The 13,154-nt window shown below is 38.0% G+C and overlaps 1 protein-coding gene across 3 annotated transcripts in view; it reads right to left on the bottom strand.

Moving 5' to 3' along the window:
* LOC135214996 (uncharacterized) overlaps nucleotides 1-13,154 on the bottom strand; it is a 262,394-nt gene that overhangs the window by 9,192 nt on the left and 240,048 nt on the right. For all 3 annotated transcript variants that reach the window (XM_064249543.1, XM_064249528.1, XM_064249536.1), the window contains exon 7: nucleotides 1,628-1,817. In XM_064249543.1, coding sequence (XP_064105613.1) covers nucleotides 1,628-1,817 — 190 coding nt within the window. The remainder of the gene's footprint in view (nucleotides 1-1,627; nucleotides 1,818-13,154) is intronic.

Genomic DNA, 13,154 nt, shown 5'->3' with positions numbered 1-13,154 from the left:
TACGAGTATATAAATATAAATATATAGGTACTGATTACTGAAAGAAGCCCGCTCGAAATTGGTACAAAACAAGGGAACGAGGTAATGGCGGCTCGCTACCGCTCGTTACGGGAGGAGACGCCTAACAAAATCCTAAATAAAGGCAAAACGAAAGGCAAAATCACTCCCTAAATACAGAAAAAGGGCGAACCAGTACTTAACTTGGGTGAAGAGGCAGATTGACGATCCATAACGAAAAAGAATAACGAAACCAGTAAAAAGAACAGATAGCTATAAAAAAGCGTGCAACGCTGGGAGGCTATCGATAAGAATGACGCCTCAGTCCCCTTCAACAGGGTAGCTGGGTGTGACCTATAGGTCGGCTCCCCGTTTTCAGGGTCTTTTGATGAGGAAAAGGCTAATTGGAGGGGTTACTGTGGTAGTGTTTAACACTCGCCCAGTTCTATATACCGACACCTTTTATTTAGGTGAGCGAGTCAGAGACTTCTGACATGTCCAATTTAGCAGTTCTCTGGTATCATAGCAATATTTTACTAGAAATAGTGCTAAAGAGGACACATTTCACGGAGCGACACGGCTGAGCCCAGAAATGGAAATTTGATAAAACAGGTGCTGACATAAGAAAAATCAATTTTTGGTAGCTGTTGCTCGTTATCAAAGGAGTTACATTCTCATGGTCCTCCCAGAGCTCCATAAGACAGACAAACCAATTACAGGGATTCCTCAGTTAACAGCATTTAGGTTTTACAGTGCTTGGTGAACAACGACATAGGCCCTTTCATGATCATAAATGCCATTCATTTGGTTTATGGCGATTTTTGGTTACCAGCACTCTGCTGATAACTGTTAACTGGGGACTACCTACAAAGAATTCTCTTATAGTTGGTCTTCGCCAGAATAAGGTTGACCATCTTCCTCATTACACTTTTAGTCTGTCCAAGACTTCACTCTTCCCCAGGTTGTGCTCCAGAAATTGTGTTAAATTATGTATTTTTCAAGCATCATTACAGTACACCAATCAAACTAAGTACTTAACTTTAAGACTCGGTGAAAAGTTTAAGTTCCTTAAGATTTTAACAGGTATGCTATGTTTGTTTAAATTGGGAGCAATAGCTGGTTTAAAAATGTGTGATGATAATGGTTTAATTAATTATATGACCCCAGACTTACAGAAACCAATTTTTTCTATACTGCTCATTATAAAAAAAGGACTACATACTATTTATGCATGAATATATATATGCACTGGTGCTGTGTATGCTTTCATCACTATTTATGGTTTAAAATTAACAGAAGTCATTTCTTTTTTAAATAAAATGGCAGTGCAGACACCAGACCTTACTGATTTCCAATTGAGAATAGATGATAAAAATTGTTCCTAATACAAAAGTTTTTCTCTGTTTAAACTATTTTATACATATTTTTATTAATACTAAACTCCATAAAGTATTTACTAAAATTAATATTAGACTGTGAACAGGTTTTGGGTTAGGTTGTGTCCTGTATAACACCATAATTGACATTTACCATCATAAATTGATAAATCTAAATTATCAAGCACATCAGCTTTAGAAATCCTTGGACATCAGTTGGACATCAGTAAGTTTTGATGCAAAACTCCTCTTACCTTCTGAATAAGATTCTCGAAGATCAAAATTACTAAGGGAAACGTTGTCTAAGTATGAATTTTTCCGATGAAAGAACACAGTCTCCCAGGTATTTCTCCGAACCATCCAAAGAGCAATTCCACACTCTTCATTAAATAAACTCAAGACGTTGCCTTTAGCTGACTTCACAGCATTGTTGACTTCAAATGCCTGGAATTAAAAATAAAAATAAAGGATTTTTGGAATCATGAAATACATCAGATTTTAAAAGTAATTTTTCCCAGATGTACAAACCAGAGGCTGTTATGTATGTTGGAGTCTTCATCAGTAAAGGGAGTCACACCTTATGAGTGCAAGCTCTTAAGATGAGAAGCTCGACTGTGAAGTCTACTTCCATCATGGCCCACCCAGCTCGCACTTGGCCTAATTGCAGCCTTGCAGAGGAAGGAAGAAAAGTAAAAAGGAAAGAGATGTGCCACTTAATCTACAGCTTTATGTCCTCTGAGTACCTTAGCTGAGATACTTTTTGTTTTAGAGGGACCTGGAGATTACACAACCAGTAGAGCAACCACTATAGGTCCTAGGAAAAGGGGAAAAGGGCTAGTGAGCCTCTGCAATGATTAGACACTCCTCCTCCTTGCAGGACGAACAGTATGTATACATACTTAATTGCCTCATAAACCAGAAAGGGTATTTTTAACACCTCTTTCTTGGGCTTGCCATTGTAATAAGCTGGATTCTTACAAAAGCATCTCATCAGGATTCTTATTAACCCTTTCGCTGCCAACCCACATTTCACCATCTCACCCCTCACCGCCAGCCTGTTTTTATCTGTAATTTTTGGAGAGTGACATTTTTTTTAAACGGCTATCGCGTCCTTATTTTTTACACTTTGTCTCTCGTTCTAGTCTCATTTTTTCAGTAGTAGATTGAACTTTGTCATATCGTCATCAAAAGTCTAAAAAGACGTTGGGAAATGTCATTGCGTATCAGGTATATGTAGCTGAACGAGAAAAATTTTATGTTGTGTCTTACAAAAATATCTCTAATACCAAGGTTATTACACTTACAGTTTTCATACTTTTTTCATCGTATTCTATACAACTCTTTAGCTTTAGTACAAAGATATATATAACTTTATTTCTAAGCCGTTGGAAACGTATGGAAACCGGAGAAGCAACACACCTACTAAAAGTCATATTTTTCCTTAGTAGGCAAGCAAAATTTACACATAGCAAAAGATTACTTTAGACGGCTGTATCTTCCACATTTTTTACATTATATCTGTCATTCTGGTCTTATTTTGTTGGTAAAAGATTGAATTTTGTTACATTGTCATCAAAAGTGTAAAAAGATGCCAGAAAATGTGATAACGTATCGGGTAAGTGTAGCCGAACACAAAATATTTTATGTTATATCTTACAAAAAGAGCTCTAGCATCAAAACTATTACACTTAGCTCTCATATATTTTTCATTGTATTCTACAATTCTTTAACTATAAAATGATCTATATAACTTTATTTCTAAGCCCTTAGAAATGTATGGAAACAAGAGAAGAAACACACCTACTAGAAGTCATATTTTTACTTAGTAGATGGGCAAAAATTACGCACAGCAAAAGATTTTTAGGACGGCTGTAGCTTCCACATTATTTAGGCTATATCGGTCATTCTGTCACAAACTGCTCATAATTTATGAGGGCTAAGATTCTTTATCCCTGAATATTCATCTAATAAACTTTGAAACAAGTTGGTGTCTTTTGTGTATTTTGGGGTGCGAGAGCGGGCAACATGGCGTGCAGTTGTGGATGATGGAAAGTTCAAACTACACATAACTTTGGCCTTTGGAACCTTTTCCACGACTCCTTACGGCATTTTGAAATCAGTGAAATAAAGAACAATCTTTCATTAACAAATTCTGGAAATTTCAGCAAAATCGATATACAAATAATGAAGCTATAAGTGTGAATGTACCAAGATATCACAGGGCAACATGGCAATTTTCAAGTGTAAAAAGTAACTGATGATTGTGAGAAAGATTGTTGGTGTGGGAGGCTGGGAGCACTCTGCAAGCATGGCAAGGCTTTGTTTACATTCTCCAAGCGAGGGAAACTCAAAGTGCTAATAAGTGATTTATGGCAAATTTTTACTAAACTATATGCCTGTGGACGTTCGCTATGTCCCATGGCGGCGAAGGGTGAGATTTTTGTATTTTTGTGGACGTACGGTACATCCTTTGGTGAAAGGGTTAACAAATTTCTGGAGAGAGGATCAGAAAAATGTTCAAATCTCGGAGGCACAAGTTCTCTGAGCTTTTGCCAAAAACTCAGGAACAAGAAGAACAAGAGGAGTTTCCAGCCCTCCAAGTGCTGAACAAGTTACAGGAGGCCATGAAACCTACCAACAAATTTAATAAGGCTAGGATACCAGAAAATCAATCTTGAGGGAAAAATCTCAATCAAATTTCTCCAAAAATTGGTTCTACACTTAATGATTTAGGCTGCGGAGACAAGAGTTGCATCCCACTTCAAAGGCTGAAGCTCCAGAGATGAGTACGACTTCAAAGATTGTTATTCTCCAAGGCTGGGACTGAGAGGAGCTTAATTCAGCAAAAGTGGATGTGTAAATCTGCCTATTTTTCCTGAGACCTGCTAAACAACCTACATCTGTCAAGGTTGAGGCTCTGAACTGACTGGTGGCACCCCCAATATTTGTGCCTATCAGAGAAGAGTAGGCTAAAGGGGAATCTATGGGTGCCTAAACCAGAGGAGCTAGTAGATCAAGATACCACCTCACTTGGAGCCAATAAAGAGTTACTAGGATTATCTGAGACCAGGAACGACTAATTGTTGACCACTCCCCGAATCTCACTGAATTGAAGAAAGGCCTACACATTCAGTTTTCCAGGGGTACAGGAAGGTATCTTTCCTCCATAGCAGAATACAGGTCTGGGTCAGGAGACAGAACACTGGGAGCTTCCTGTTTATCCATGAAGCAAACATTCATCCTGTATGAAACATACCTGGCCATATGACTGGATTCATTCTGGGATGGAACTCTGCAGTGTGGTTGCTACATGTTCAGAACTGCAACTGAGAATTTGTTCAATTTTCTAAACATCTACAAGTTATTCAAGAGATGATCATTTGAACATTTTTGCCAAATAACATTGAAATTATAGAAAACCTACCTTTGCTTTCTTATTTTTTTTCCATTATTAAATACTATTATCTGTTTCCAAAGAAAAATAATAGTTAGAATAAAAACTTTTAATGTATTAAATAATAATGAGCAAGTTCTAAAGAACCTTCTAAACAATAATGTAGATATATTTCTAAATTAAGGAATTTTGACCTAGGAAAAATCTATTTCTGGGCGAGGAAGCCGTGTCGCCCAGTGAAATACGTTCCTTTAGCGCTATTTCTAAGGTAAAATATTGCTATAATACCAGAGAACTGCTAAATTGGACATGCCAGAATATTCTGACTCGCTCACCTTTATCAAAAGGTGTCGGTATGAATCTGGGGCGAGTGAAAAACACTACCACAGCAGCCTCTCCAATTAGCCTTTTCCACATCAAAACCCTTTAGAAAAGGGGAGCCATGCTATGGCTCACTTCCTGCTACCGTAAAATCACATTTTGCACATATATAGCTATGTCGTTAACTTTTTCAATCTTTTCACCGCTTTTCTGGAACTACTAATGTGTCTGTTAAAATCTCGAATTCTAAAAACTGTACGGCATGGAACAAAATATTTTGACTTCTGAAGTTATTTGGGTGTGACTACTAATATCCGCTAATCTAATTATCGCTCCTTTTAAGGCTGTTAAAACATTTTCCTCCCATGTTGAGAATCAAACTTCTTGTCCATACATTTCAAATAATCAAGAAACACTAGGTTTCATTAGTTTCCCCTCACTAAAGCTTATGGCACCAATCTTTGTGTCATCTTTCTTTGTTACTTTTGCTCCTAAATGTTCCAGTTGTGGAAACTTGCAAGCAATGAACCCGCCAACATATCGCAAACCATATTCTTCTCCTTCTTCTACTGCATCTTCCCATGTTTGTTCTTCAACTTCCTTGTCTTTGAAGTCATTGCTTTGAGCATCTTTATTAAATTCTGGTAAGCAAAATAAAATTGCTGATATACTGGGTTCTTTCTGAAGGGAATTTCCTCCGTCTTTGAATGATGCATCTTGCTTGTCAGGGACGTGGGAAAATGAGGCGGATGTTACATTTTCACTGTTGTAGTTTTAAACATTGCTCTTTGAGCTTACATGTGGGCTGTCTTTTCCTAAAAGGTGGGCTCTGAGGCGATGTTTAAATGCAACTGGTGATGGGTGCTGATTGTATGCTCCCATTTGACTTTTGCAACCAGTAGTGCCCCAACCCAACCTGATTTAGTCTGTAATTTAGAGCATATGTAAGTCATGCCAGGTTTTTATTTTGCCATTTTCAGCAAATTAGACAAAGGATAGAGCATTGTGCTTTTCATCACTTTCATTTATATAGCGGTTCTATTCGTGTCTTGAAAGATTTTGTCTTGCATTTACAGATTTAGTCATAAGTATTTCTTGATGATTTTCTATCTGTTGGCAGTCGAGAATAAAATGGATCAAACTACTATCAAGCCAAATGAAATGGCTTGTAATTTTCCATCCCACTCTTCAAATATCCTTGGTTGTTGAAGTGATCAAAAATTTATAATTGCTTTTGGACAGCAGTTGCACAGCAAGTTTAACTTTCATTCTTTGCATACCTATAATAACATTGATATGGTTTTCAGAAAGTTTATAAGCTGTCCGAAGATCACTTCATTACTCTTTATTAGATCTCTAACTGGACCATTGTGAGCGTACATACTACATACAGTTGCCTCTACCCCATCCCCTTATGTTTCATGAAAATGGTCTGGTAAAACAGCAATGAAGCCTGTTTGTCTTGTAACTACAAACGTGAATGGTCGAGATATTGGATGCCAATGCTCATATTTTCTAATCACTACTGTAGACAATGTGTTAATGATATTAATGATATAAGAATAATAGTTTACATTACCAGTGAATTAAGTTGTTAAATAAATAGAAAAATTGTATTGTAACAGAGTAATAAAAATAGCAATGGTAAAAATCATATTCAGTCCTTATTAACCATAAATGTCAACCATTGCTCCATTCAGGTGTGGCTGCTGCAGGCATTTGCTGGGATCATACTTTTGTCCATGGTAGATCATTATTTACTGTCAATTTCACACCCTCACCAATATTGCTGTCTTTTCGTGGACGGCGACACAGCAATATTAGTGAGGGTGTGAAACAAGTTATTGAAGTCAAACTGTTTAAAATATCTTGTTCATTATTTAAAATTTCCCTCCACATGTGACCTAACAAAACATCAAGAAGAAATCATCAGTTGTATTTTCATTTTTATGAAAGTAAACTCCACGATGATCATTCGCAGAATAGTGAGGTTCACATGAGTTCATGACAACTATGGTAGTAATTCGAGAATTCATCAGTTGTCAAAGACCCACTTGACATTGGAATTACCCTGAGTAATGTAATTAAGTGCTCTGTAAGGTATTTCACTTTTAATACTAAATAACAATGTGACCTTCCAACCATATGCACCTTAAATGGTTTTGCCATGTGGGGGTTTTGTCGCCCCACCACTGGAGGCAGCATTGAAGTCTCCAGGAATATGGATAACTACTTACTGGAGGCAGCATTGAAGTCTCCAGGAATATGAATAGGTAACTACTTACTGGAGAGGAGCGTTGAAGTCTCCATGAATGTAGATAACCACATACTGGAGGCAACATTGAAGTCTCCAGGAATATGTATAACTAATTACAGGAGGCAGCACTGAGGTCTCCAGAATTATGTATAACTGCTTAATGGAGCAGCATTGAAGTCTCCATGAACGTAGATCACTACTTACTGGAGGTAGCAATGAAGTCTCCAGGAATATAGGTCACTACTTACTGGAGGCAGCATTGAAGTCACCAGGAATATGGATAACTAGTTACTGGAGGCAGCATTCGAAGTCTCCAGGAATATGGATAACTACTTACTGGTGGCAGCATTTGAAGTGTCCAGGAATATGGATAACTACTTACTGGAGGCAGCATTTGAAGAGTCCAGGAATATGGATAACTACTTACTGGAGGCAGCATTAAGTCTCCAGGAATATGGATAACTACTTACTGTAGGCAGCATTTGAAGTGTCCAGGAATATGGATAATAACCATAACTGGAAGGCAGCAATTAGGTCTGGGGTCAGCATTAAGTCTCAAGGAATATGGATAAACTACTTACTGGAAGGCAGGCTTGAGGCGCATTAAGTCTCCAGGAATAGGATAACTACTACGAGGGCAGCATAAGTCTCAGGAATATGGATGACTACTTAGTGGAGGCAGCATTAAGTCTCCAGGAATATGGATAACTACTTACTGGAGGCAGCATTCGAAGTGTACAGGAATATGGATAACTACTTACTGGAGGCAGCATTCGCAGAGTCCAGGAATATGGATAACTACTTACTGGAGGCAGCATTCGAAGAGTCCAGGAATATGGATAACTACTTACTGGAGGCAGCATTCGAAGAGTCCAGGAATATGGATAACTACTTACTGGAGGCAGCATTTGAAGAGTCCAGGAATATGGATAACTACTTACTGGAGGCAGCATTCGAAGAGTCCAGGAATATGGATAACTACTTACTGGAGGCAGCATTCGAAGAGTCCAGGAATATGGATAACTACTTAGTGGAGGCAGCATTCGAAGTGTCCAGGAATATGGATAACTACTTAGTGGAGGCAGCATTCAAAGTGTCCAGGAATATGGATAACTACTTACTGGAGGCAGCATTTGAAGTCTCCAGGAATATGGATAACTACTTTCTGGAAGCAGCAATGAAATCTCCAGAATTATGTATAACTACTTAATAGAGAGCAGCATTGAAGTCTCCATGAACGTAGATCACTACTTACTGGAGGTAGCAATGAAGTCTCCAGGAATATAGATCACTACTTACTGGAGGTAGCGATGAAGTCTCCCGGAATATAGATCACTACTTACTTACTGGAGGTAGCGATGAGTCTCCACGAATATAGATCTACTTACTTAATGGAAGGTAGCAATGAATCCAGGAATATAGATCACATCTACTGGAGGTACAAGATCTCCAGGAATATAGGTCACTACTTACTTACTGGAAGGTAGCAATGAAGTCCAGGAATATAGATCTACTTATCTTACTGGGAGGTAGGGCATGATCTCAGGAATATAGATCACTACTTACTTACTGGAGGTAGCAATGAAGTCTCCAGGAATATAGATCACTACTTACTTACTGGAGGTAGCATGAGTCTCTAGGGGATAATCAGGTACTTCTTACGGGGTAGCATGAAGTTTCCAGGATATAGATCACTACTTACTGGACTGGAAAGTAAGCATTGAAGTCTCCAGGAATATGGATAACTACTTACTGGAGGCAGAATTGAAGTCTCCAGGAATATGGATAACTACTTACTGGAGAGAAGCATTGAATTCTCCATGAATGTAGATAAATACTTACTGGAGGCAACATTGAAGTCTCCAGGAATGTGTATAACTAATTACTGGAGGCAGAATTGAAGTCTCCCGAATTATGTATAATTACTTAATGGAGAGCAGCATTGAAGTCTCCATGAATGTAGATAACTACTTATTGGAGGCAGCACTGAAGTCTCCAGAAATATGGCTAACTACTTACTGGATGCAGCATTGAAGTAGACTTCAATGCTGCTTCCAGTAAGTAGTTATTCACATTCATGGAGACTTCAATGCTTCTCTCCAGTAAGTAATTATCCATATTCCTGGAGACTTCAATGCTGCCTCCAATAAGTAGTTTTCTACATTCATGGAGACTTCAATGCCTCTCTCTAGTAAGTAGTTATCCGTGTCCTGGAGACTTCAATGCCTCTCTCCATCCAGTAAGTAGTTATCCATATCCCTGGAGACTTCAATGCTTCTCTCCAGTAAGTAGTTATCTATATTCATGGAGACTTCAATGCTGCTCTCCAGTAAGTAGTTATCTATATTCATGGAGACTTCAATGCTACTCCCCAGTAAGTAGTTATCCATGTTCCTGCATATTTTCCTCTTTCCATTGATGCACTGTTTTGTAAACTGCCCCACCTCAAAGTTTACTCAGCTTGATTAACTGCATATTGATATATTTACCTGTCTAATAATGGTTAAGTAGTTGTCCATATTTCTGGAGGCTTCAATGCTGCTTGCTCTTCAGTAAGTAGTTATCTATATACCAAGAGACTTCAATACTGCAAAACAGTGTTTAGTGTCTATCAAAACACATCAAATATATTGCGGCTTCAGATTAAATCATCAAGGACATAGAGCCCTAGATTAAGTTAATGAGTCATTTGATGTATGTCCTGCTCAAGATGTAGGCACAGGCCAAGGTCAGAAGAATCTGGCCTTTTAGTCTCGAAACCAATGACATACATTATGTAAATTGTGGCCTTGGCCTAAATTTTCGAGGGCTGAAGAAAAAGAGACTATGTCATTGTCAGTCATGGTATTCTGATGTTAGACATAGGCCTAGGCTAAGGTCACAAGAATCCAGCCTCGTGTTCTCTACACTACCTTCAGTGCAGTGTGTGTATGTAAAACGTCTTTCACTTCTCATATGTAGGTTTGGTTGGCGTTGCTTTGTTTAAGATGTTCATGATTGACAGGAAAAGCACCAAAAGAATAAAAAAGTTTGTGCATCCAGTTGCTATACTTTCAAAACACTTTCATCTCATAATTATATCCTGAGCTGTCAGAAAGCTTTATCTGCATCTTATAAACATATTCAATAAGCAGTAATGGATTTCTTTGCTTCGAAAGGAAAATTAAGCTTGGTAAAATGCCAGTCGAATCAAATTTACTTAGAAAATTAAATAACAGGTTAATCATTTGTAGAAGCCTTTTGGCTACCACGTCAAAGACAACACTAAATTCTGTTAGACCTAAGTACTGCTGCTTTCTAATCATGAGGAGAATGAATGAGTTAGTTGCTATGACCAAACCAAAACCCCCTCCCAAAAAAATAAAGAACAAGAAACAAGATATTAAAATATCAAGGGTTGACCTTTAAGCAAAGGCAAATACAATTTATTAGACTGCAGTTCCAGAGTTTTGTAAAAGTTGGGAAAGAATGTCTTGCGACCGTTGAAATATTAGGATTACTGATTTTTCCACACCACATCTCGAGGAGTGACCTGGGAGTTTGCAGGGCTACCTGAGGATAGTGGAAGGGAGGGTGGGACTGGAGAATAGGTAAGGGAGGGGGAGGGAGCCGTTGGTTACATGGACTCTCATTTAATTTGATCCTAATGAGAAGGAAAGGAAAAATTTACACTGATTCTCTAATCAGGGAAGGGTCAGGATAATACAGATCTGCAATTACTGGAATCAGGAACAATGCTTGTTAAACATGAAAAAGAATAAATAACAATTATAGTGGATGTAGCCAACTGAACTACATGTTCCCTTCAAGATTAGTTTGGTGCTCATTTTCACACACAAAAAACTAATCAAATTCAGTTTCAATTAAATTTTGACTAAAAATTGAAAAAAAAATTAATGGACAAGGATGCAAAAATAGCAAAAATGTATCTTGGAGTCATTGAACTGACAAATCCATGGGATCATAAATAGTCGACAAATTCGAGACTGAAGCAACAAGAAATCCAGTCACGAATCCCACGAGACGAAAGGCTGAGATGAAAACTCATATCAACCACAAACTACGTATTTCTTTTTATCCACTCTTAGGTTGGTATATAAGGACCATCAGGGTGGTTAAGGTGAGTTGTTACTCGGATGACTCGAGTTAAATACCGGCCGGAGAAATTTCCATCTAGGCTACTCTGGTATGAGTTACACACTGGATACATTAGTTCCTTTGCACATCTGGTGGTCTATAATTTTTCCCCAAAGCCTTCCATATCGTAACCTGTCACAATTGCCTTTATGAAATTGTATTTATAGGTCTTGGTATTTGCAGTTTATAATTTCATTACTTTATAAATAGATGGATTGTGTAAATCCAATGATCTACCATGAACAAAAGTAGGATCCCAGCAACCGCCTGCACAGCCACACCTGAATGGAACAAAGGTTGACGATTATGGTTAATAAGGACTGAATATGATTTTTACCAATGCTATTTTTATTGCTCTGTTACTATACTATTTTTCTATTTGTTTAACAGCAACTCAGTTCACTGGTAATGTAAACTATTATTCATGTATCATTAACATATTGTCCACAGTAGTGATTAGAAAATATGAACATTGGCAACCAATAACTCAACCATTCATGTTTGTCGGTACAAGACAAACAGGCTTCACTGCTGTGTTACCAGACCATTATCATGAAACAGAAGGGGACGGGGTAGAGGAACACTTTGAGGCAACTGTACCATCAGGCAATATGAACCCATGGTCAAGAGAATTATTTCTAAAAAGCTTAACTAGATGTAGAGCATCCGCAAACACAGTATTTGCTGCTGTCCATTGGATTAATAAAGGACATTCCTCGTGGTAGCCTAAGGCGAGGTTGAGAAGATGTCACACTCGACCTGCGCAGAAGCTTAATTTGGGTCAGCGCTGGCAAGATCTCCTATACATTTTGGACCTTGAGTTGAACAATATGAAAAAAAAACAGTAAATGAAAGAACAAACCTTTACACAATCAAATTTAGCGCAAATGATTAAGAAAATCATAGTGGTGATACACAGCTAACTTGAGGTAGAGAGAGGTAGCGTTTATATTTTTTAGGAATAATGAATGAATGATGTTAAGTTATCATGCGTCATGGTATTGTTGAGGAAAGAAGAAGAGACAGTAAAATCTTTACTATAATATGTACGTAAAAGCAGTACCAATTCACATACAAAATGATATTTCACAATATATTTAACATAATGATAAAACATGAGAGAGAGAGAGAGAGAGAGAGAGAGAGAGAGAGAGAGAGAGAGAGAGAGAGAGAGAGAGAGAGAGAGAGAACGGCTCTGCTTCCCATTGACTTATTAGCTGATCTGGGATGATTATTCACCCATTCTTTCACTTACACTCGATCTGCCCAAATCACTTTTATTTTTGTTACAGTAAATTACTAGTTCCTCCCTGGACGAGAGGTTTTCACGTTCGGCTGCCAATCCGTGATCCAAAATTGAATCCCGGCTTGGCCAACGAGGAATCAAGAGGAATTTATTTCTGGTGATAGAAATTCATTTCTTGATATAGTGTGGTTCAGATCCCACAATAAGCTGTAGGTCCCATTGCTAGGTGACCAATTGGTTCCTAGCCCCGTGAAAATATCTAATCCTTCGGGCCAGCCCTAGGAAAGCTGTTAATCAGCTCAGTGGTCTGGTAAAATTAAGATATACTTAACTTAACTTACGGTAAATTACCAACTTAACTTAAAGTAAATTACCAATCTAGTGATACAGTGGTACCTCCACATACAAAAGTCCCAGCTTATGAAA

This window comes from Macrobrachium nipponense, chromosome 19, assembly GCF_015104395.2.
Source record: "Macrobrachium nipponense isolate FS-2020 chromosome 19, ASM1510439v2, whole genome shotgun sequence".
Taxonomy (NCBI): domain Eukaryota; kingdom Metazoa; phylum Arthropoda; class Malacostraca; order Decapoda; family Palaemonidae; genus Macrobrachium; species Macrobrachium nipponense.
Note: the sequence above shows the minus strand (reverse complement) of the source record. Positions and strands in the feature narration are given on the sequence as shown.